Source organism: Notothenia rossii (assembly GCF_949606895.1).
Source record: "Notothenia rossii genome assembly, chromosome: 9".
NCBI classification, from domain to species: domain Eukaryota; kingdom Metazoa; phylum Chordata; class Actinopteri; order Perciformes; family Nototheniidae; genus Notothenia; species Notothenia rossii.
In genome coordinates, this window is record NC_136907.1 from 29,131,076 (window position 1) to 29,154,642 (window position 23,567).

At 41.2% G+C, this 23,567-nt stretch overlaps 2 protein-coding genes across 2 annotated transcripts in view; both read left to right on the forward strand.

Moving 5' to 3' along the window:
- Positions 1 to 1,680: 1,680 nt before the first annotated feature.
- Positions 1,681 to 15,885, forward strand: acat1 (acetyl-CoA acetyltransferase 1). The gene is made up of 12 exons (XM_079651748.1): positions 1,681 to 1,830; positions 2,685 to 2,732; positions 2,824 to 2,941; positions 4,915 to 5,010; positions 5,371 to 5,471; positions 8,195 to 8,338; positions 12,315 to 12,465; positions 12,544 to 12,639; positions 13,039 to 13,152; positions 13,240 to 13,304; positions 14,597 to 14,754; positions 15,525 to 15,885. The coding sequence occupies exons 1-12, from the start codon at positions 1,780 to 1,782 to the stop codon at positions 15,643 to 15,645; spliced, it is 1,263 nt and encodes a 420-aa protein (XP_079507874.1). The 5' UTR covers positions 1,681 to 1,779; the 3' UTR covers positions 15,646 to 15,885.
- Positions 15,886 to 17,714: 1,829 nt separating this feature from the next.
- Positions 17,715 to 23,567, forward strand: part of tmprss2 (transmembrane serine protease 2) — a 12,830-nt gene continuing 6,977 nt past the window's right edge. Inside the window, exons 1-6 of the mRNA XM_079650952.1 lie at positions 17,715 to 17,828; positions 18,051 to 18,098; positions 18,229 to 18,424; positions 20,612 to 20,704; positions 21,144 to 21,260; positions 21,347 to 21,581. Of these exons, the coding sequence (XP_079507078.1) occupies positions 17,730 to 17,828; positions 18,051 to 18,098; positions 18,229 to 18,424; positions 20,612 to 20,704; positions 21,144 to 21,260; positions 21,347 to 21,581 (788 nt within the window). The 5' untranslated portion in view covers positions 17,715 to 17,729. The remainder of the gene's footprint in view (positions 17,829 to 18,050; positions 18,099 to 18,228; positions 18,425 to 20,611; positions 20,705 to 21,143; positions 21,261 to 21,346; positions 21,582 to 23,567) is intronic.

Genomic DNA, 23,567 nt, shown 5'->3' on the forward strand with positions numbered 1-23,567 from the left:
TCATCAAACTTAGCAGAAATGGCTTGATTTTGTTCTCAGCAGGGGACGTTGAGAGAGGATTCCTAAAAAAAATACACAGTAAAAGTACTTCAATGTACAATGTACAATGTACAGTATCAATTTCATTAAGAACTAATGGTAACATTATATTTTTATCATTCATCAAATATAGCAGAAAAACATGCATTATGTACTAAGGAGGGGACTTTGACAGAGGATTACTCACAAAGTACACAGCAAAAGTACTTCATTTTATTTCTGGTAAAAATGTCAAACTAGAACCGAATCCAACAGTGTCAGTTTTCTTAAGAACTTGTGGTAAAACATATTTGCAGGACGAACGGGAGGTACTGGAGCTAGCAGCCCTTGGACTCTTGCTTGTGTTAAATCATTTGTTTACCTCCCTCACTTCCGTTAACGCTTCTCATGCACTGATTGGCTAGCTGAACAGCCAATCAGTGTTATCCCTTTATCCGACTTCCGGTGGTGTTCTCGACGCCGATTCAAGAAAAGGCGTCAGGTCGGAAGAAAAGACCCGACGGTGCTGCGTACACCACTCCGAATAGGGCGTGGCCACGCTCATGTTCGGCCTGACTCCCATTTACTGCCGATTTCGGGCCGGTGTATCTGGGCCTTTAACATTATCACCGTTCCAAGCAAACGAGTGCTTTTGTTTTGAAATCAATTCTGTGAGTTTCGCCCCGCCCCTCGCTCCAATGACCATTTGACCATTTAGTAAGGTAAAAAGCAAAAAGCAAAAACGCCTCTCAGACGGTCTTCCGTTCACGTGTCTAATAAAGGAAAACAATTTGACGGTAGATACACGGATTGATAATGTCTCCGACCCCCTCCAGGACACCCTGTCCGCACTGTGCAGTATACATGTCGTTAATAACTGCGCAATATATACCTGGCTGTTACATCTTAAAAACTGTTAGAGGATGTGTATTTTGTAAATTGTGTAACCTTTTTTTATTTAGTTTATCTTTAATGTTTTTGCAGATATTATGCATGCTTCTTAGTTAATATTAAGCTGTCTTTGGTTATTTTCTTGCCTTAACAAATGCTAATTTCCCCTCTGTGGGAGGAATACAGGTATTCTGATTCTGATAGTTTAAAAAAGAAAAAGTACAATTCTTATTCATCATGTCAGAGTTTTTGGATTGGGATAAATAGGAGAAATCTGGTGTGTGTTTGAAGTCAGGTTTGAACACAGGTAAGATTAGGAGAAGGAACCCATTAATCTCTCATGATCTCATAAGAGTTACGAAGTTAAAAAACGGTTAAGCACACTATAGGCAGTGGGAACTGATGAGAAAGAATGCCTTGGCTTGATGTTAATTTTCTTTAGGTTTTACTTGCTAGTGACATGTTCACACATTGTGTACTTTTAAAACCGCTTAAAGTAAAAATACTTCTCACTCAAATGTCTACAGAGCCCACTAGCAATTGAAGCTCTATTTCAATCCAGGTGTCCTGTTACTGTATGTGTTTATAACATAGTCTCTAAATAGGAAGGACTATTAAAAAAGCAATATCCGCGGTGTCACTATTTCTCCCTGTATTTATGCTTATTTTGAGGGGAAATATATGTTATGTGGTCAATGACAAAAGATGTACTGCGTTTGAATTACAACAACCACAATGCATAGCAGACAATGACGTAGGGAGCACACACCTCTCACTGTGATTGGCTGATATTTGTATCACTCCCTCCAGCTGAAGGTGAAGCTGGTCCAAGTCAAGGGTGTGAGCCGTGTCCTGTCTCTTAGTCCAAAAATGTCACCCAGTGGACTTTTAACCATGCGCGCTCAGATGTGTAAACGCCTGGTAAGTGAGGGTGTGCAAAACTAATGTGTGCGTGTTATCATTCTATTGTTATATTGCATATGATGCTGTAGTAACAGTCTGGCTGGCTGTAAACAAAAGAGCCTGCTCAGCTAGCATTTTAACTTGGTGTGTGTCGAGCGTCCTTGACCAAAGTAATGTAACAGCTTGAACACAGGTAGCTTGAACACAGGTGGCTCGAGCGCATTAATTCCTTCATCTCATATCAAAACACAAGTAAGCTTCTCAACAGCATGTTAACAAAACAGCATCTGCAGCAGCTAGCTTAACTGACAATATAAAACACCAGTTGACAAGTAACGTTATACGTTAGACAAACCTAGCTTAGATAACGGACCTTGTGGTGGGTTAATAATTCACCCACGGAACTATGGGTTGGGGTATTGTTCCGCACGGACATTTGAGTTAACCGGAATTGCTGTTTTCGCCGGTCATGTCTTCCCGGTATTGAAGTGTTCACATGTTTTCTTGATGCTTAATACAAGTCTAGCTTGTACTTTCGATACACCGCTTGCGACTCCCGTCTCTCGGCACTACAACCTTTACATTTAGCCAATTTTCGTCAAAAACCAGCCAACTCTTGTGCTTTGCTTGTGTGTGTCCTTAAAGTTAGCATAGCTCACATACCAATACGTTCTGTACTTGATTGAAAAAACACTTAGTTTGTTAAAATTGTATCCAGGGCTTCAGTTACAACTTATTTAGTTTGATCCAGAATTGTATCCAGGGCTTGATATTGAACATAATTCTTGAACGAAAAGGTGATTGTAGATCTAGGAAAGCTCTCCTGTATATAAAATGATTGATGACGTATGCTACATGTTCTGCTATTGTAGGCTCACAGGTACCTCTCAAGAACCTATGCATCTCAACCGGCACTCAATGTAAGTATGTTAACTGACATTTGAAATTCTCAGCACAATGCAATATGTGTAGTTCATACTTTTAATGCAGACTTTAAATGCATGTTTTCAGGAAGTTGTTATTGTCAGTGCGGTCCGCACTCCAATTGGCTCCTTCAGAAGCAGCCTGGCAGCACTACCAGCCACCAAACTGGGCTCCATTGCCATCAAGGGAGCCATAGACAAAGCAGGTATGTTCACAGAAAACAAAATTCCTCCATTTGAGCCAAGCTTCAGATGTAACATCAGCTGATCTTTATAATCATCACCTGTCTCATTTATAAAACAGTGCGTATGATCCAAACTAAAAGTGTACCTGTGCACAAATGTTGGGCAAAATATAAGGTTTAAAATACCTTTTTAAAAAGTCGTACATCTGGAAATGTGTGCAAATGAAAGTTTTTTGTATAAATGAGCCTACCAATTAATGGTTCTTTACAGCAAACCACTGCTTTACAGTGACTCACATAAACTACAGAGGAAGGCCAAGAAAATGATTTCTTCTGAAATCAAGTTGTTTTTGGGGAGGGAGGTCTCAAACCCTGCCTTTCAGTTAGTCCTTACACAATGTGTACTAATACGTTTACACACTGGTGGCTTCACAACTTTTGGTTATATCCCCCACCCTATGATATCATTGGTAAATGGAATTTTTATAGGTAAAGACTTTCTCTGCTTATTTAATTTAGGGTTTGTCAAGGCGAGCCCAACCTGCATTATGATTAGGACTCGTAATGAAGATATGGAGTGTAGTGATTTTGTGAGAGTTGTCCCTGGCTAAATATCCAGACTTTTTTCCTTATTTACGGCATTTAACATATCACACACAGTGTTCACTGCAGTGATTTTACACCCAAAACCCTCTTAAATCTGATATCATACTTGGCAACGTACAGTACGCACAGTATTGAAAGGTATTGACACTTTCTTCGGCTATTTAGTGGTTTCTTTGATTCCTAAAACAAAATGTTGATGCATTTATGCGTCAGCCTAGTAAAAATGGTTTAGGGGAAAAGCAATATTCATTTATAGATATATTTTCTTACATTTTATTGACCAAATGACGAATCTAGATTTAAAAAAAATCAATTTATACTAGGGCTGTACCCGAATATTCGACTATTCGAATATTCGTTCTTTGGCCAACTATTCGGGTTTCAATTTCATTATTCGGATATTCGTTTTTTTATATTTAAAAAAAAAATATATATTTTTCTTTTTCTAAATGTATGCTATTAATAAAGGCGAATTGCCATATTCTCATACAATATTTATACTTTTGAATTGTACTGTTAAAATGCGCAAATATATACAATCTCAGCCTGTGCTCCTGACATCGCGTTCACTCAGTCACGAACGCAAACGGCACGCTTCACCTCGCTTCACCTCGTTTCACCCACAAAATGCCGAAGACTTCAGCTGTGTGGGACCATTTTAAATTGGACGACGGTAAGAAGAATATGTGCCAAATATGCGATAAGAAACTGGCCTACCACGGTGTCACAACAACTCTGAAAAGTCACCTGGATGCTGTAAGTAGTAGCCTAGCTTAGTTGTTGCCATGATGAAGCTGCTTTATCCACCGTTTAAACAGTAACGTTACACATGATAAAAACATGCACTTACTTTGCTTGGAAAATAGTTGCAAGCAAGCAACCAAATAGTTTTTTTATATTAGTTTTTTAAATTTTATCCGAATAGTGAAAATAATAGGAGTAATGTGGGAACATCTGGGGCGAAGACAATGGCATAAAGTTGAGTAGCTCAGCCTAATAATAACTTGTGCAACGCATCCCAGCCATCAACATCCTCAACAATACAGCAGACCCTACAGTTACCCTACAGAGGACACATTTATTTTTTATGTTTGCGAGTACTGAGACAATAAATACATATAAATCGTAATAGTATGCTCTTTCTGCGCTTCTGCTTAACAGCGTGTTGTCAGGTGTCTCGGATTCGGAGCGTGTTATGAAACCTTTTTAAAAAAAAAATGTTATCAAAAAAAAAATACAAATCTCTCCGCAACGAATATTCGAATATTCGCTGCTGATTACTACCGAATATCCGGAGCCCGAAAAATGGTATTCGGGACAGCCCTAATTTATACCAATAATTAAAAATAATGGCCGGTCTCATCTCTAATGAGGGTTCTTGTGTTTAGGAATCGCTCCTGAGGAGGTGAAGGAAGTGTACATGGGCAACGTGCTTCAGGCGGGAGAAGGACAGGCCCCCACCAGACAGGCCTTGCTGGGAGCAGGTACTGTATGACCACACTGCTATATGTTCACCCTCATTCCCAATATCGGCATTGCACCAAAATATTGATGTGCATGAAACCAGCTGAGAGCCACATATCATACATGCATAACCGCAACTACAAGATTTGACAGCTTCAATGTGACACAGGGTTTATCTGAAGCAGCTTAGATTTGACTAAGAGTTTTTATCACACACGGCAGATACCCTTGAAATAACAGAATACCATTGTTAATTAAACAACTCTCCTGAGCCAGACTTGCAAACAAAATCATAACTTAGGGTGGGGTAAAATCATTTTAGTTGGATCTGTTTTTATTTAGTTTTTTTTTGCTAATTTAAATGTGTCTTGAATCTTCAGGCTTGACTCTCGGCACTCCAGCAACAACCATCAACAAAGTGTGTGCCTCCGGGATGAAGTCCATCATGATGGCAGCTCAGAGTCTAATGTGTGGACACCAGGTACGTCTGCATTAAACACAAGCTCACTTCTGCTTGTTCCAGTACAAAAAAAACCCACAGATGATGGAAGACTTTTGTTGTAACTGAAAACAAGCCTTGTTGACCATAAGATATTATGTAAGACTTGGCCTTATGCCTCAAACTACTAAAATTGTACAGAGACGTTGTCATCTGTTTCTGAATCTGCACCACCAACAAAGTTATCTCTCATTATTCAGAAAGAAAACTGGAAAGGGTCGTTGTGTAACCTGGCAGTTGTGTTAAATTTGACACATGAATAGTTACTTAAAGGAGAGGTATCATGGCCATTTCCACTGATCATAATTCCATTGTTGAGGTATTCTAAAATAGAAAAATACGGTGCAATTTTCCAAACTCACATTGGTTTCGCATACAGCATCTCTGTAAAGTATGTGTATTCAGCAGTATTCACTTTCTCCACTAAACGGCTCGCTGCAGCTCAGGACGTAACGTAACGGCTCCACTGATTGGCCCATTTAGTTCCGGGCACGTGCTTTCGTAAGCACGTGCCCGGAAGAATCAAATGGATGATGACGTTTCACCAACGAGGTGTTTTGGGGAGGTATTTTCTGTGTTAGAGTTTAAATCGCTACAGGGTGTACTTTAAGGGTTTTGACTCTGCACACCGTTTGTATGCAGAAAAACCTTCATAACACACAAGTGGAAGGGTAATAACCGGAAAAGCATGACATGTCACCTTTAATGTATTTCCGCATACCGTTTCCTCTTCCTATTTATTGTTTACTAAACGAAGTCCAAGTAGCTCTCATAACTCGTCCCATTTTTAACTGGGGGACATAGAAAAAAATGGATATTGAAATAATATACAGCTAATACGAGGATATGATGATAATAACAATATGTGACGCCCTTGGCAGTTGAATATTTACTGAAAAGTTGAATACTTGACCCGTTGTAACCACTGTAATCTTACATTTTAGGTAGGCTAGTGACTGGCAGATACTCAAAAATATTTTACTCTTCTATCAATTAATCTGTTTATAAAGTTCCTTTCAAACTAATCAAATGCATGATGCTTTAAAAGGGATTGACAAGAATTTGAATCTTACATTTAGTCAAATGTTAATACAATGAAATACAATAAAACAAATCATGATGATCAACAGAAGAGTGTTGATCCTGAAAGTCATGTTAAATTGGGCATTTGAATAATATAACATATTTTTAACCGGGGGACATAGAACAATCAGAAGTGTAATAATATATAAAAACAAGTACCCTTTTTTGATAATGGAGAAACGCATACCATCAGCTGTTGAGGATTTATAACTTATGCAAAGACATGTCAATCGTGGGTGATAATAATCAACTTCACATTGAAGACATATGTTTCAAATAGTGGTGCACGATAATTATCGGCCCGATAGTTATCGGCCCGAAATTAGGAATTATGACGTCATCCCGATAAACCCGATAAAAGTATTAATAGCTCCGATAATATACAATATATTTTTTGGGTAAAAAGAAAGAAAAGAATACTGCGGTGTGGGTGGATTGGGGTGAGGGGCGCTTGTTTTTCACTCGGCTCCTCCCGTTTTGCCAGTATTAGTGGTTTAGGAAGAGGGGAGTTTTTCACAAATCCAGCGCTCCCTAACTCATGCCTGGCTGTGACGTAAATGCTGTGCGGCCGTGAAGCCAGGACAGTAAACAAACATGTCGTCGGTAGTATGGGACTATTTCAAAGTTTCAGAGTTAGATAGTTCGCTTGCTATTTGTATTAACAAATGCAATGCAGAAGTTCCACGAGGAGGGAAAAAGGCAACGAGCTACAATTCCAACCTGATTAGTCACCTGAAACATCGCCATCGCTACGATGGTGTGTTAAAAGCGTACGAAGACGCCTGCGCTGCTAAAATAGCGGCGAATCCAAAGCCAGCTGCAAAGGCACCGGGGCTTTTACCTATCGACGAGGCCTTTGAAAAAGGCAAGAAGTTTGCCAGAGATGACCCCAGGGCTAAAACGAGAAAAAATTACAGGTACATTTAATATATATATATATTATATTATTATCGGGTATCGGTCTTGAGAAGCAGGAAGTTATCGGTATCGGTATCGGTTTCAAAAAACCAATATGGTGCATCCCTAGTTTCAATCAGATTGTTGATGCTTATAAAACCGTACAAACCACATATAGTGACAGCAGGAAACAAACAAAGTCACTGAGAGGCTGAGGCCAGGCCTGTTTGATATTGTATGACACGCTACAAAAGAGTACTTACCGAGATCAAAACTCTGTTGAATTGTAATGTAGTTTAAGGAAACAAACGTGGTGATCAGACATAGACATTGTAATAATAATGATCAAAGCAATTATAAATCTCGCGGTCAACAAAAAGTATGACAGCCCTGTGTCACCCTCTCTTCCACACACACACACACCTCACGCAGGTGAACAGGATTATAATGAGTGCCGCCCATATCCATGTGATCCAAGCCAACCAATCAATAGTGATCAAACAAATATCTTTTATTAAAACAAAATGCATTACTATACACGTTTCATGGCTCCTATACCACATGTGTTTCTTCCCTTTGACAGAATGACTGGTATTACCATTTCCAATAAAAAGACACAGCCGAAGTTACCTTATGTCTCCACAACACATAGATTACAGTACCTTCTGTTTAGTAGGAGATAAACATGGACTGCACGTGTCACTTAAAGTAATGGCTGTTTTAAGGATGTGATGGTGGCAGGAGGCATGGAGAGTATGTCCAACGTTCCCTACGTGATGTCCAGAGACACACCCGCCTACGGAGGAACGAGGGTGGAGGACCTGATCGTCAAGGATGGACTCACTGACGTCTACAACAAAATCCACATGGTGAATATTAACCTCCAGCTGAATATAACCTTGTCACATATTTATGCTACTCTAGTCATATAGAAACAAATTGCAAATCCCCAAGTAATTGTAGTTAAGTATTTCTGTTTAAAAACGGTGGGTTACGTATTGTAACCCTTGTTATATAAGCACAGGCTCCGCCCTCTACTGGACTCTATGGGTACTACCTCTCAACCATACTATGCGAGCATTCATCAACTGAGATATCTATAACCGTAGCCGGCCCCCGGGGTGGGCCTACCTGAATGCGTGCACAAGCCCACCGTATATAAGGCAGCCACGCCTCCTGTTCCCGTCATCCTACACTTCTCTTCAGCGAGCAGCATAGGACAGACAGGGCCCCGAGTGTGTTTATAGAACAAGGGTTACAATACGTAACCCACCGTTATATCTCACACAGGCTCCGCCCTCTACTGGACTCTATGGGTACAGTGGGTGGAGCCCTGATGCCTAAACGCCCTGTCGTCCAACAACATCGAGTCACCACACTTTCCCTGACCGGCTTTTGGTTAACAGCCACTGCACCGCAACCTCCTCTCCTCCGGTTGTGACCTGGGAGAAGTGGGGGCCGTAGTTTACCTGGCTGGTAGGGCACACTCAGACACGCTTACCTTGTAAATAGTGTGCCTAAAAAACAGTGAGGAGAGTCCCCCAGCCCTGTATGGGGCTCACTGTGCACCATGTTTCCCGGGTCCCTAAGGAGCATGGGAACACATAAGTGCATACGTCCGGGGGGGTGGGGGAGGTCAGACACCTGCTGAACTGACAGACGTTCTCGCCTCACTCTCCCCAGGAGAGGGAAAATGAGACGCTACAGTGGAAAGGCGTAGAGCAGCTATCTTGGCCATTGCTTGTGTGCAAACGTGTTCACCCCCAAAGGTGGATTGTCCTGCCGAGCCAGGGAGAACCCCAATTCGTTTTGCTGGGGCCCACCTCTTGAAATGAGGCCGGCCGCCCTGTTCTCCAGTCCCGGAATGTGGGGGGCCTTCAGAGATAAAAACAATCTGAGGCCCCAACCACAGGTTCTCCGCTGTGCTAAACAGGGCGGCGGAGCTGACTCCGTCCTGCCTGTTGATGCAAGCCACTGTGGTGCGTTTGTTGCTCCTCACCAGCACATGTTCGCCCTGTAGTAAGGGTGTGCAGAGCTGTAAAAGCGGTACTATTGCCCGTAGCTCTAGAAGGTTGATGTGCCGAGGCCAGCCACCACCTATAGCTCTCTCTAGGCAGGTCCCCCCCCCATCCTGTCACGGATGTATCCTGTGACGTAGGAGGTCACCCGCCCCGATGCTTGGGGACCCCCAGTATCGGAGGTTGCCCTCCACTGAGGGGGGGGGGGTCACCAGACGTCGTTTGTGCCTCTTGGGATCTAAACGAAGGCCGGCAAACTACCTCCGCAGGCGGCGCATATGCAGCAACCCCAGCGGTACCACAAAGTGAGCAGCTGCTATGAGACCCAGAGTCTGCATAATGGTCAGCGCTGTCACTGTTGCCCCCTGTCGCAGTCTGAAAACTGCCCAAAGCAAGGTTAACTGTCTGCTCTCTGACAGGGTGGCGCCTAGCTTGCCTACATCGAGCAACATCCCCAGATACTGCACCTGCTGGTGAGGTATGGGGGAGCTCTTCTTCCAATTGACCGCAAAACCTAACTTGGTTAGGTGTAGGATCAATTGGGCTGTATGAAACATTGGCCATTCCCTGGACCTGGCCATGACTATGAGGTCGTCCAGATAAAAGAACACCCTCACGCCACGGTCGCGCAGCGGCTGAAGCGCAGTGGCCACACATTTGCTGAACGTGCGTGGGGATAGGGAGTAGCCGAACGGTAGTCTGTTGTACTCGTAGGCTACACCCTGGAAGGCAAAACGCGGATACTTTCTGTGCTTTGGAGCAATTTTGACCAATCGCCTGGCTGCACCAGTCCCGGCAACTGTTTTACAGTTAATATGGAATTTTCTGCGTGCAATGTGGTCTCGTCAACGTTGTGTGGAAGTCGGAAACAGTACCGAAGGAGTGGCAGACCGGGGTGGTGGTTCCCCTTTTTAAAAAGGGGGATCAGAGGGTGTGTGCCAATTACAGAGGCATCACACTACTCAGCCTATTCTAAGGTACTCGAAAGAAAGGTCAGGCCGATTGTTGAACCTCAGATTGAGGAGGAACAATGCGGATTCCGTCCTGGTCGTGGAACGACGGATCAGCTTTTTACTCTCGCAAGGATCCTGGAGGGGGCCTGGGAGTACGCTTATCCAGTCTACATGTGTTTTGTAGACTTGGAGAAGGCGTATGAACGGGTTCCCAGGGAGTCACTGTGGGAGGTGCTGCGGGAGTATGGGGTGAGGGGGTCTCTACTCAGGGCCATCCAATCTCTGTACTCCCAAAGCGAGAGCTGTGTCCGGGTCCTCGGCAGTAAGTCGGACCCATTTCAGGTGAGGGTTGGCCTCCGCCAAGGCTGCGCTTTGTCACCAATCCTGTTTGTAATATACATGGATCGGATTTCGAGGCGTAGTCGTGGGGGAGGGGGTCTGCAGTTCGGTTGACTAAGGATTACACCACTGCTTTTTGCAGATGATGTGGTTCTGATGGCTTCATCGGTCTGCAACCTTCAGCACTCACTGGATCGGTTCGCAACCGAGTGTGAAGCGGCTGGGATGAGGATCAGCACCTCCAAATCTGAGGCCATGGTTCTCAGCAGGAAACTGATGGACTGTCCACTCCAAGTAGGGAATGAGTCCTTACCCCAAGTGAAGGAGTTCAAGTATCTCGGGGTATTGTTCTCGAGTGAGGGAACAATGGAGCGTGAGATGGGTCGGAGCAGCGGGAGCGGTACTGCAGTCGCTTTACCACACCGTTGTGACGAAAAGGGAGCTGAGCCAGAAGGCAAAGCTCTCTGTCTACCGCGCCATTTTCGTTCCTACCCTCACCTATGGTCATGAAGGATGGGTCATGACCGAAAGAACGAGATCGCGGGTACAAGCGGCCGAGATGGGTTTTCTCCGCAGGGTGGCTGGTGTCTCCCTTAGGGATAGCGTGAGAAGTTCGGTCATCCGGGAGGGACTCAGAGTTGAACCGCTCCTCCTTCGCGTCGAAAGGAGCCAGTTGAGGTGGTTCGGGCACCTAGTTAGGATGCCACCTGGGCGCCTCCCTATGGAGGTGTTCCATGCACGTCCAGCTGGGAAGAGACCAAGGGGTAGACCTAGAACCAGGTGGAGGGATTATATCTCTTCGCTGGCCTGGGAGCGCCTTGGGATCCCCCAGTCAGAGCTGGTTGATGTGGCCAGGGAAAAGAAAGTTTGAGGCTCTCTGCTGGAACTGCTACCTCCGCGACCCGACCACGGATAAGCGGGAGAAGATGGATGGATGGATGGATGGCAATGTGGAGATTCAGGCTGCGAAGATCCAGAATGGGCCTGAATTCTCCTGTCTTCTTGCGCGCGGCCCCCCCGTGCCCACCTGCTGGCTGCCTTATATAAGGTGGGCTTGTGCACGCATTCAGGTAGGCCTGCCCCCGGCTACGGTTATAGATATCTCAGTTGATGAATGCTTGCATAGTATGGTTGAGAGGTAGTACCCATAGAGTCCAGTAGAGGGCGGAGCCTGTGTGATATATAACTAAGAGTTTGGGTTTGACCCAGTGCAGGGGCTGATCAGGGAAACCAGTGAAAGTGAAATATATATTTAAATTGTTTTACTATGTGAAAGGTAATAAAAAAAATTGTGAGTAATGTATTTTTTTTGAAATGTAAATTGTTAACGTGTATATTCTTACAGTACTCAAGCTTAAAACCTCGTTTGAAACTAAACATTAGGTGTTTACAGGGCATCAGGTAAATACTTCTTGTGTCATTTTCACTTCTGAATATATAGGCCCTGACACACCAAACAGACATCTAAGCAGTAGCAGTCCCAGTGTATTTTTTATCAGTTTCATAATCATTGTGTTTGCCTTACTGTCCAACAGGGCAATTGCGCAGAAAACACAGCCAAGAACAACAACATCAGCAGAGAGGAGCAGGACGCCTATGCCATCACCTCGTATACCCGTAGCAAGGCAGCGTACGAGTCTGGAGTGCTGGCCAAGGAGATCGTTCCAGTTAGCATTCCCCAGAGAGGTACAGCTGATGTAGGGCCGGCCTTAGGTACATTTCTTCAAGAAGTGCACCATATCTGATTCTGGTGATGTTTCGTAGGTAAAGCCGATGTGGTCGTGTCTGAGGATGAGGAGTGGAGGAGGGTCGACTTCAGCAAAGTCCCCAAACTGAGGGCAGTGTTCCAGAAAGAGAACGGTAACCAACCATTGCTTTTAGTCATTTGTCATTCGAATTGGGGAATCACTTGAAGCCATTTCTGTCCAACTAAACATGCTTTTCAGAATAGTCATTAGGGCATCATACAGATTGTTACATTTATTTTGCATCTTTTAATTTTGGATGCTAGTTATTTACATTCTCTCCTGTTTTAACTGTATATACTGCTGTGCATGTTATTCAAGTTTTATTAAACTGCTGCAAATTACTTTGCAATATTATCAATATTTCAGCCCATATTTCTCATTTTGTTCTGATTGTGGAGTATATGTAATTAGGTGAATGTTGACTTGTAGTGTTAAGCGCTTTGAGTGGTCAGAAGACTACAGAGGCGCTGTTTAAATGAAGTCCATTTCCCATTGGTCTCTTGCATGGTAGGCACGGTGACGGCAGCCAACGCCAGCACGCTGAACGATGGAGCAGCAGCTCTCGTCTTGATGACAGCAGATGCTGCAAAGAGACTCAATGTCACTCCACTAGCCAGGATCGTCTGTAAGCACACGCATAATCACACTTCACACACATTGTCATATTTTTTATTAACTCGAAGGATTAATGTTAAATATCTTTTTTTCATAGCTTTTGCTGATGCTGCTCTTGCACCCATTGATTTCGCCATCGCTCCTGCATTTGCAGTACCAAAGGTGAGTCTGATATTGGTATTTTTAAGTTTTAGTAGTCCCTAAATATTGGGTATATGATGGTTGTTGATCAATCTCCACCAGGTAAACACTTTCTATGTATATTATTCATATATAGCTCTTATTCAATAGGACCCCAAAAGGTAAACATGCAGTGCTGTATTAAATATTACTATACACAGTATTGTGAGGGTTACTTTTTCAATGTTATTGTTAACAGATTATAAATTATCATGTAAAATGTAATAAGTAATGTAACTATTTGAATGGAGCAAGAGAGGGAAGACTCAGTTCATTGATGCTTGGTGCTTACACATTCGATCAGAAATTCCCATTTCTTTGTTAATGCAGCTGCATTTTGTCGTGCCACCCCGTGTTGCACAAAGACAATAAATGATCCTGGAATTCTGATAACATTTTATTATTCATTTTGAAATGTCTTCAAGGACTTTCTGAACCTCTAAAGTATGGAAGAAGCTGCCTCCAAATGGAGAAAGTTAATTTAGAACCGGAGAAAAATATATAAATGTTTATTTATAAAAAATGAAAGTATATTGTTATGAAGTAAATCATGTATTACAAGACTCATGTTATTGTCCTGTTCTTTTTGTAATGTGTGTGAGCATTGTCCTGGCCCTTATGTATGTCTTTGAAAACGAAAAAGTTTAAGCAGGCGGTGAAAACCTTTACTGTCAACTTTTTATTATTGCTTCTTCAATATAACTGGTATAAAGATCGAAACAGCAGAATGAATGTTATAATCTGCTTATATATTTTGCATTATAAGATGCATTAGCCTGAGTTTCTCATGCATTAGACTAGCTAAACAGCAACAAACATTATATATTTTTCAGTTGTCTGGAGTGGGTGAATCAAAATGCAGAAAAGGACGATGTATAGGAAAGCATGATGTTAAATACAGCTGCATTTCAGATGTTCCAGCTCAAGTTGACCTTATTCAACGTTTTCTTTGTTTAAGGGCAAACAATGAAATCGAAGGGGCTCTGCCAATTTAAACTTCTTTTAATAAATGTTATCTCCTTTCATTTCAATCTGACGAAAATAAAAACACCACTACCCCTATCTCTGTAGCAGGTAACAGCCTTTATCTGTTCATACTGAGACTGATCTGATACTTATACTTTCCTAACTGCATCATTCAATTATTTGTATGATATTTTTGACAGACAAGGATGTAAACAATATCTGGTGGAGGCATATATTCTGCTAGTTCATGTATTACGTTTGTATTCTGGTTAAATATGCTTGAAATAAAATGTGTGTGTTTTTGTCAGGCCCTGGATGCAGCAGGGCTGACAAAGGATGACATCAGCATGTGGGAGATCAACGAGGCCTTCAGCGTGGTCGTGCTGGCCAACATCAAGATGCTGGACATCGACCCTGCAAAGGTCAACATTAACGGGGGCGCTGTCTCACTGGGACACCCCATTGGGTAAGTGCTGAGGGACTCCTAAACATTGACTGGTAAACCTGGAATGCAGAGAAACCCAACCATTTTTAATCTGATCTGGTAAAGCAACTCAGACCAATTATTAAAGTGGTGCGGTGATGACAGATTGTTGTATGCCGACCCGGAAGTTACTTTCCCAAGGGCTCCCTCGACATAAAGCAATTAGATCTTTACAGAATAAAACAAATCTGTGGCTGACAAACATGATACTTACATGTTTTGTTCAGCAGAATAATCTCCACATATTAACCCCACTTTTGGGATTTTTGAAGTGTAAATGCAACCGAAAGAAGTTAAAAGCTATCGCTAGGCTATAAGGGAACTACCTCACAGTCATGTCACCACTGCTAAGCTAAAGGTGGCTAATGTTTAGATTTCTCATTTAGACACTTGTTACGTTTAGCACATTCACAAGTGGGCTATTTACTTAATATTTTATGTCTTAAAACGAAGCATACAAATCTCTTTAGGTTGTGTTAACCACATATATTATTTTAGCCATCTAACCAAAAACTACAGATTTTGAACCCAAAGAGCTAAAATGCTTATTCATTCCCAGGTTTTAGGACTAATTCCTGCACGACTCCATTACTACATTTACAATTCAGGCTATATTCAAACCTTTGCCTCACATCTACCTTCAGCTGACTTCAAGTTTCTCCGTTTTTCATTAACATTACACACAAAAAAAGTTTGATATCCGAACAAATGTAATGGATTACAACTTAAACTTTTTCTCTTTGTCCCTTCAGGATGTCTGGGGCGAGAATTGTGGGTCACATGGTGCACAACCTGCAGTCAGGCCAGTACGGGCTGGCAGGCATCTGCAACGGAGGAGGCGGAGCTTCAGCTGTTATTATCCAGAAACTGTAGGGAGCTCTCTCTCTTCCTGAAACAGTCTTTGTTAAAATTCCAAACGGTTCGAGCATCTGTTAACTCCCTTGCTGTGAACAGTGATTCTGCTACCACTGTATACCAGTAGCCTACTCAATGAGCAGAGTGGGCTCGACTCATGGTATCATGACTCCAGTGTTAGAAACAGTCCTTTGTTTAATGATACATATTGTGCAAAACTGTTGGATTCAAATAGAAGAATAAATAGTTTGTATGAAACCACTGTCTTGTTATTGATTGTCTAAATCCACTGAATCTTTTACTTATTATTATTATTATTATTATTATTATTATTATTATTATTATGTGAAACTAAGTACAATAAGACTTTGTCTCATACAACATTAACAAGGACAAAAATCAGGAAACCAGGACACAAGGACACAGACATTTAACACAACAATCCCGAGGACAATATGTTCAAGGCCCTATAACGTACATTAGACCTGGGAAACAACTATTTTATTTTAGGATTAACTGGTGCACAAAAGAGTGCTTCAGTCTAACTTTATTAAATCATGGGCCACTGTCTGATTTGATGGAAACTATTCATACTCTCTGTTCAGGACATGGGTGTGGTCAGAGACAATGTTGTTGGCCAGCCTCAGTTTATTATAATGATAGCCTGATTCATAAAGTTTCTCAAAGGGTGGACCTGCAATCTGAGCACATTTTTATTTCGTGGAACAGTTTTGACTTTAAATTGATGGAAAAACACTGGTACCATGTGATACTGCAACACTGTAGAAAACTCTTAATCACAGATGCAAAAAACAAAGAAGAATAAGTCTACCTGACATAAGGTGCAGATTAAATCATTTGTTTTCTACTTGATAATCAAGACAAATAAATAAATTACATTTTCTAGCTGGACACTAGATGGTGCCACTTGGCCAGCAAAATTCAATACAACAGAATTTTGTGTGGCCAATATTGCCTTTACACTGCAGATTTTAAAAGATTGATACAATTGGTTGTTGTTGTTGTTGTTGCAAGTTTATATTTTTTATTTTTAAATTATTAATTTGTTATTAAAGAGCTTAAAGCTTTACCAGCTTACTAAACACAATGCATTTTCAGAATCTAATGTATCAGATGCGGTACATAAAAAAATAGAATTCGTCAAAAACCTGGAAAGACACTGCTGGGGGTAAGGGCGGAAATATGAAGTGATTTGGATAGACTGTTCCAAAAGGTTACACAAATATAAACCAAAAGGATTCTTTATTTTCTTATTTTGTTTGTAAATAACCTTAACAGCTTACAATCAGGCTCCATTAGAAAACACCTATTATTGCAATGCTTTATTATCCATACCCTTTTTCTCTTCAAAGGCCTATATGTTAAAACACATCAAAAGGTGCAGGTGTGGTTGTTCTTTCGTCTGTTACTCAATGACTGTCACTTGTCATTCCTTTCTCTTCCTGCCACGACAACACTGGGTTAAACATTCACAGGGTCTGAAAGTCCTTTCGGCCAACTCTGTTTTAAAGGCTACTTATTTACATATTTGTTTGGGAGTTACTGATTAATGAGCAGACATTTCTCTTTAGGAGGACCAACAATAGCACAACGTAAGAACATCTTCATATATGCAGTTTCACTCAACTAAAACCCTTTTTTCCATAGGTGAATGGCAGCTTTTGGATTGATAAACAAGCAGTGAGCGCCTGTCACATGTTAACTTGTTTTGAATAGACCAGTGCCTACCATCTTCATTACTTGGCTAATCTTTCAAGACAGGATTTGTACATTTCAAACTCCACAAACTGTTATTTGAAGTCAATATTGGTGCATAATCTTCCAATACACCTATACAATATGACATGCAGGAACAGCTGCATTTAGTACTGGAATGAGGTTTCCCTGTCAAAAATCAAAAGACTGCTCATTATTTTCACTTCATTCACCCTATCTTATATCCTGGCTTTGGGCAGCAGATAATGAGTGTCGGTGCTTGCCTTCGTTAATACTTGCTGTTTGTACATGTCATTTTGAAGTGTTGAATAAATCAGTTGGCACACAACAGGCTGGCATGAGCACACAGTGCAGGAGGAGTGGCCATGGCTGTTGATTACATAAAAGAATGGTCAGAAACAGGGAGAGGGGAACAGAGCGCCGCGGGAATCTGGGAATATCAACGTAGGTCCATCATTGTGTGTGTAAGCCGAGTGTGTGAGCATTTTTGGATGTGTTTTGGAAATTGTGAGAGCTTGTTTCTTTAAAAACCTGAGTACTTCGGGTATGTAGTGTTCATGTTGTTTCTCTGGAACTAATGTTTTGGTTTGATGAAAATTGCTTTCATGAATGCTACAGTTTAGGTGCAGTCATTACGACTTGTGACTCATTCATTTTTCTTGTAATACCTGTGAAACCTCATCAAGGTGGAACAGTCCTCCTCCCCAGGCAGTTTCAGTATGAACGATAATCAGGTAAGAAGTAAAGAGAACATTTGTACATTTTAAGATATTCAACAGTTTACTCTTCACCTGAGAATTGATTAATTAAAATGATGTTTATCTTGTGTTATCGTTAAATGTTTCTATTCCTATCTCTTCACAGTACCAGGCCAGTCCCATCTATGACAACAGAGGCTTTCAACATGAGGAAAGAAGAACCCCATCAGAAGCCCCCCAACAGGGTCTCTACCCGTGCCGTCCACAAGAGATCCCCAGCTATGTTGCCGTTACTCCTAACACCATCAACACCCACCACTCTGCCCCCCCCGCAGCAGCATCTGAGCCCGCACAGAGGAAAGGTAATACATGATGATATTTTGTCTCCAGCCTTTATGTGAAGCACTGTGTAAAACAAATCTGTGTACAAGAGAAAAATCCACTCTGAGTGTTCCTATCATCATCATTCAATTGTTTTTATTTTACAAACAGAAACCCCACCTTACTTAAAGCTTGATTAGGTAACTTTGATATGTTTTCTTATAAATAAAGGTTTAATTAATGAGCAATAGAACCCACGCCTGCTTTTGTTTTTAAACAAGATATTTGGCTGCTGCACTTTTGTTTTGTCTGTTACCATAAATGGTTTATGGCAGCAAACAAAGTCACTATAGAAAACATTAGAGGATAGAATTATTCAAATTTGCTCATGTAAATGTTGTTTAAGTTTCTGTAAACCCAGTCATTGTTTTAGGTGTACTTTAGGTTTAATCTACATAAAAAACATCATCTTTTGAAGATATTCATAGTTTTCTGTGTAAACATCTGTGAAGTAAAAGTACAGTTTTTCCCTTTAAAATTGTCGTGGAGTAGTAATTACTCAGAAAGAAAGTACTATTTAGAAAATACTAGTATTTCAGATCTGTACCTAAAGTACTTGAGTAAATGTACTCAGTAATTTTCCACCACTGGAAACCATTAGAAAAGTATGACTAGGAGCACACAAGAGTCAGCTGACTTTAAGACTCTTCTCATTTCCTGCTGCTGTTTTATCATTTATTAAACATTGCTGTTATTCCTTAACCAAGACAATGATTTTACGAAGATGCATACGTGAGAATAAAAGGAGGGGTGACTGGTACATGGTTGGATAGTCCCTTGGAATAATAAATAATAAAAAAGCTTTATCCCTGTAGCACTTTTTATAAACAGGGTGGAGCTTTAAGTGTTTTAACAGTTGGCTTGACAACACAAGAAAAACAGAACATGAGACAATTATAAAACACAAGACAATTAAATTAAAGTCACATTTTAAAACATATAAGCACACATCATACAGCATGTGTACATGATTCCAATAATACAAGAAGGTCCAATAGTCAAAATAATTAATACAATAAAGTAATCCAAAAGTTACAAACATGTAACCTGCTCAGTTAAAGTAAGAAGGAAATATGAAAAAATGAATACAATGAAAATAATATAGGTTTTCATCTGTCATTTAAAAGTTGACTGACAGTTTGGGGGTGAAGTGGATAAAAGCCGCCTTCCCAATTTTATTTTAGGGGACTTCTGGAATATTTAGAAGCAGAGACATCAAACGGTAGAAAATCATTGGTATAAGAGCTTTGTATACCTTTTGAAGGAATGTAGTGCAGACTAATTCTCTTTTGTCTTTGTTTGCTCCGCTGTATTCGTAGACCTGTAGAAATGTAATTACAGTAGTCCAGTCGTTTGTACTTCCGATGAAAGCATGAGCTTTTCAGCATCTTGTTTGTTTACATTTCGAGGCATATTGGTGATATTTCTCAGGTGGGAGAAAGCTGATTCACTTCCCTTGATTATATGACACACTGTATCCCCTGCTGGTGATACAGAGCGCACTCTCCAGCCTGTAGCAATATGATTGGAGAAGAAGTAGATCCATCTTATGATTCACTTTCTAGAAGATCACATCCCTTTCTAGCTTTGCTAAAGATTTCAAGCAAGCTCCACCATACTGGATAAACAACTACAACCCCTGCCATTGATGCTGTGATCAATATCAACACATTTGAACATTGAAAATGATGGCAGCCATAGACGGGTAATAAGCTGAAATAAAATATATCATCTGTTCTCAAATATATCCTCTCTTCAGCAAAAAGAAACAGAAGATGGTTATTAGGCTGCTATGATGACTGCTTGTAATGTTTAAGAAGGTGTTACAGTTTTAAAGTATGTACACATTAGTTGAACGTTAAATGATAATATAGAATTTCAATCGAAACAAAAAGATGAAGGTGTCAAAATGATAATATGAGGTGTTCAAACGTCCAACTTTTGGTCAAAGGTTTGAATTGACATTAACATAATTGGGGTAGTGGCTTGAATGTATTGATGCTGTATTATGTGTTATACTGTATTTGAGATAGTCAGCTACAGTATGTGTTGTCTCTTGCAGAGCCGTATATCTAAGTGTGAGTGTGCAAATCTTTAATAACATGCATTTACATTTTGTTCACTTGTTAAGATGTATCACAGTACGTTCCTCTTGTCCCCCCTTGCAGGACAACAGAAGTGTCCCTGGAAGCGGGTCCTGTGTGGCTCTCTGTGTGGGCTCCTCCTCCTGGCCCTCGCCGGCATCCTGCTCTGGTACTTCTGTGAGTTCCGTCATTACATGAAATTCATTTTTAAAAGTACATTTACTCAAGTATTGTTACTTACTTACTGTAGAAAGAGACATTCAGCATTTGTATTACTTTTACTTTTGACACAAAAGGTTCATCAGGTTATAATAATTTTGTACTTAACTCAATGAACTCTTTGAATTCAGGCTTTTACTTGTAATGGAGTATTTCAAGTCAATAGTATTTCTACTTTTACTTAAATTAAGGATCTCAGTACTTCTTTACATTATGTTATCATCTCATCAGATTCCTGTGTGCTTTATACTGTGTGTGTGTGTGTGTGTGTGTGTGTGTGTGTGTGTGTGTGTGTGTGTGTGTGTGTGTGTGTGTGTGTGTGTGTGTGTGTGTGTGTGTGTGTGTGTGTGTGTTTGTGTGTGTTTGTGTGTGTGTGTTTGTGTGTGTGTGTTTGCAGTATACTACCAGTGTTTACTGGGGAAGTCCTGCAAAAGTGGTGGAAGGTGTTTGAGCCACTCCCAGTGGTGTGATGGTGTACAGGACTGTTCTCATGGAGAGGATGAGTCTCAATGCTGTAAGACATTAAAATCATCACACATAAATACATCCTGTCCGGCAATGTGATGGTGGCTGAACAGAGTTGTCCTCTCTGATCCACAGTTCGTCTCCATGGGGCTAACTTCCTGCTGGAGGGTTACTCCCCTGAGAGCCGCAGGTGGGTGCCGGTGTGTGCTGAATCCTGGGACAACAACTATGGGAGAGCTGTGTGTGAGCATATTGGCTACAACAGGTGCTGTTTCTCTTCCTCCCCTTGGTTTAGTGCTTTATTTGTTCATATAATCCAATACATTTCAAGAAAGAAAATTCAATCCAATCCAAATGTAGAGTTGTTATGAAAGGGCTTTTAAATGGAACCTTCTTAACATCAAGAAATTAAATTAATGTTAAATGATTGCTTGCCACTAAATAGAGTGGTGCAGGGATGATGTTTTTTTGTTTTGTTTGACCGACCAGGTAGTTAGCAAGGGCTCCCTCCACAAAAAGCAATGGGATTTTCCATTGGATTTTGCATCAGTTTATGATTTTTGAGGCGTAAATGCAAATTGACCTTTCGCAAAGCCACGCCCCTAAATGCCCGTTGTCCAATCATATTCGATCACGTGCGCGGCTCCTTGTGGAAGTCCGACAAGCTTAGCGTTCAAATTCATTGCGAAAATGGTGAAGCGTTGTGCTTATGGTCTTTGCAAATTGGATAGCAGATATCCCATAAGCTTAGAGGGGGGGGGGGGGTGATATTTTACCCGTTTCCTAAACCCAAAACCCGAGAGGCGAGATGCCGCCAGTGGATAAAGAAATGCGGCAGGCCCCATGCCCAGCTGAATATGGCGAATATCAACAAACACAAATACGTTTGCTCCAAGGTAAATACGTGCTAACGTAGCTAGCTAGCTAGCAAAGATTACATTCACAAATTAACTAACTAATTTAATTAACTAATTTCACTAACTAACGTTAGCTAAAGTCACACGACTACAGCTGTAAGCTGTGTGCTTATAGGTCGTTTTGACCATGTATATCACTTGATGCATAATAATGTCTGAACAGCTGAGCTCCGTTATTAGTCTACCTGTGGTCAAAGTACAAACAAGAAAGCCAACAGGCAATCAATTCATTTATATTTTGCTTTAATCTTTGTAGCATTTTGTTAATGGAAAGCCTACTGCCGACTTCCCTAATCCTGCTGCACAAGTGGGCACCCCGACCCACACAAAGGAACAACAAGGTGGATGCAGAAAGCCACCAAGGAAACGGTAGTTAACTTTAGACAAACTACAACATTTAATGCCTCTTGTGATTGTATTGTTTTATTCCAAAAATAATAATAATAATAATTCCGTCGAATTTGACATACAGCTCATGTGGTTTTTCACTCTTGCACTGCGACCTGTATGCAAGTGCCTCTATTGATGTTGTGCCTCCCTCTTTTCTAATGTTTATACTGTGGATATAACCCTCCATAGCGTATTGTAGCCCCTTTTGTCGGGACCTGGAGGATATTGCTGCTTATTGCTCCAAAATGAGTCTGTTAAGGCGACTCCGACGTTACGGAGACCCTCCATTATGGCTTTGTTTAACGCATCTGGCTCTCAGCTTGTCGGACTAGCAACAGTAACCAAGTGGGGGCGTGGCTTTGCGAAAGGTCAATTGCAGTGTTAGTCATATAGTGGTGTAGGAATGAGTCCTAAAACCCTAAAATGAGTTAGTGTTTTACCACTTCCGGTTTCCTATATTGAAGTCACGTGTTCTTGGTTATAAGCCTCGAAACGTAAGAGATTTTCACATTTTGTCCAACGAAATATGTCAGAAAATACCCCACTGTTGAATGTCCAAACTAACAAGTGACTAAATGAGACTACTTAAAGACATCACGCCGAATATTAGCCGCCTTCAGCTCAGCGGCGTTGACTTTAAGTCTTTTAACCGTACTGTAGTTCCTTTACCACTTTACAGCCTAGCCATGGCTTTTTATATCTGGCAATTGACCTTTCGCAAAGCCACGCCCCCCCTTGGTTACTGTTGCTAGTCCGACAAGCTGAGAGCCAGATGCATTAAACAAAGCCATAATGGAGGGTCTCCGTAACGTCGGAGTCGCCTTAACAGACTCATTTTGGAGCAATAACGCAGCAATATCCTCCAGGTCCCGACAAAAGGGGCTACAATACGCTATGGAGGGTTATATCCACAGCATAAACATTAGAAAAGAGGGAGGCACAACATCAATAGAGGCACTTGCATACAGGTCGCAGTGCAAGAGTGAAAAACCACATGAGCTGTATGTCAAATTCGACGGAATATTATTATTATTATTTTTGGAATAAAA

Coding starts and splice junctions, on each gene's coding strand:
- acat1 (XM_079651748.1), top strand. CDS start 1,780: ATGTCACCCAGTGGACTTTTAACCATGCGCGCTCAGATGTGTAAACGC. Junction 2,733..2,823: donor CATCTCAACCGGCACTCAAT/GTAAGTATGTTA, acceptor GCATGTTTTCAG/GAAGTTGTTATTGTCAGTGC. Junction 12,466..12,543: donor AGTTAGCATTCCCCAGAGAG/GTACAGCTGATG, acceptor GATGTTTCGTAG/GTAAAGCCGATGTGGTCGTG.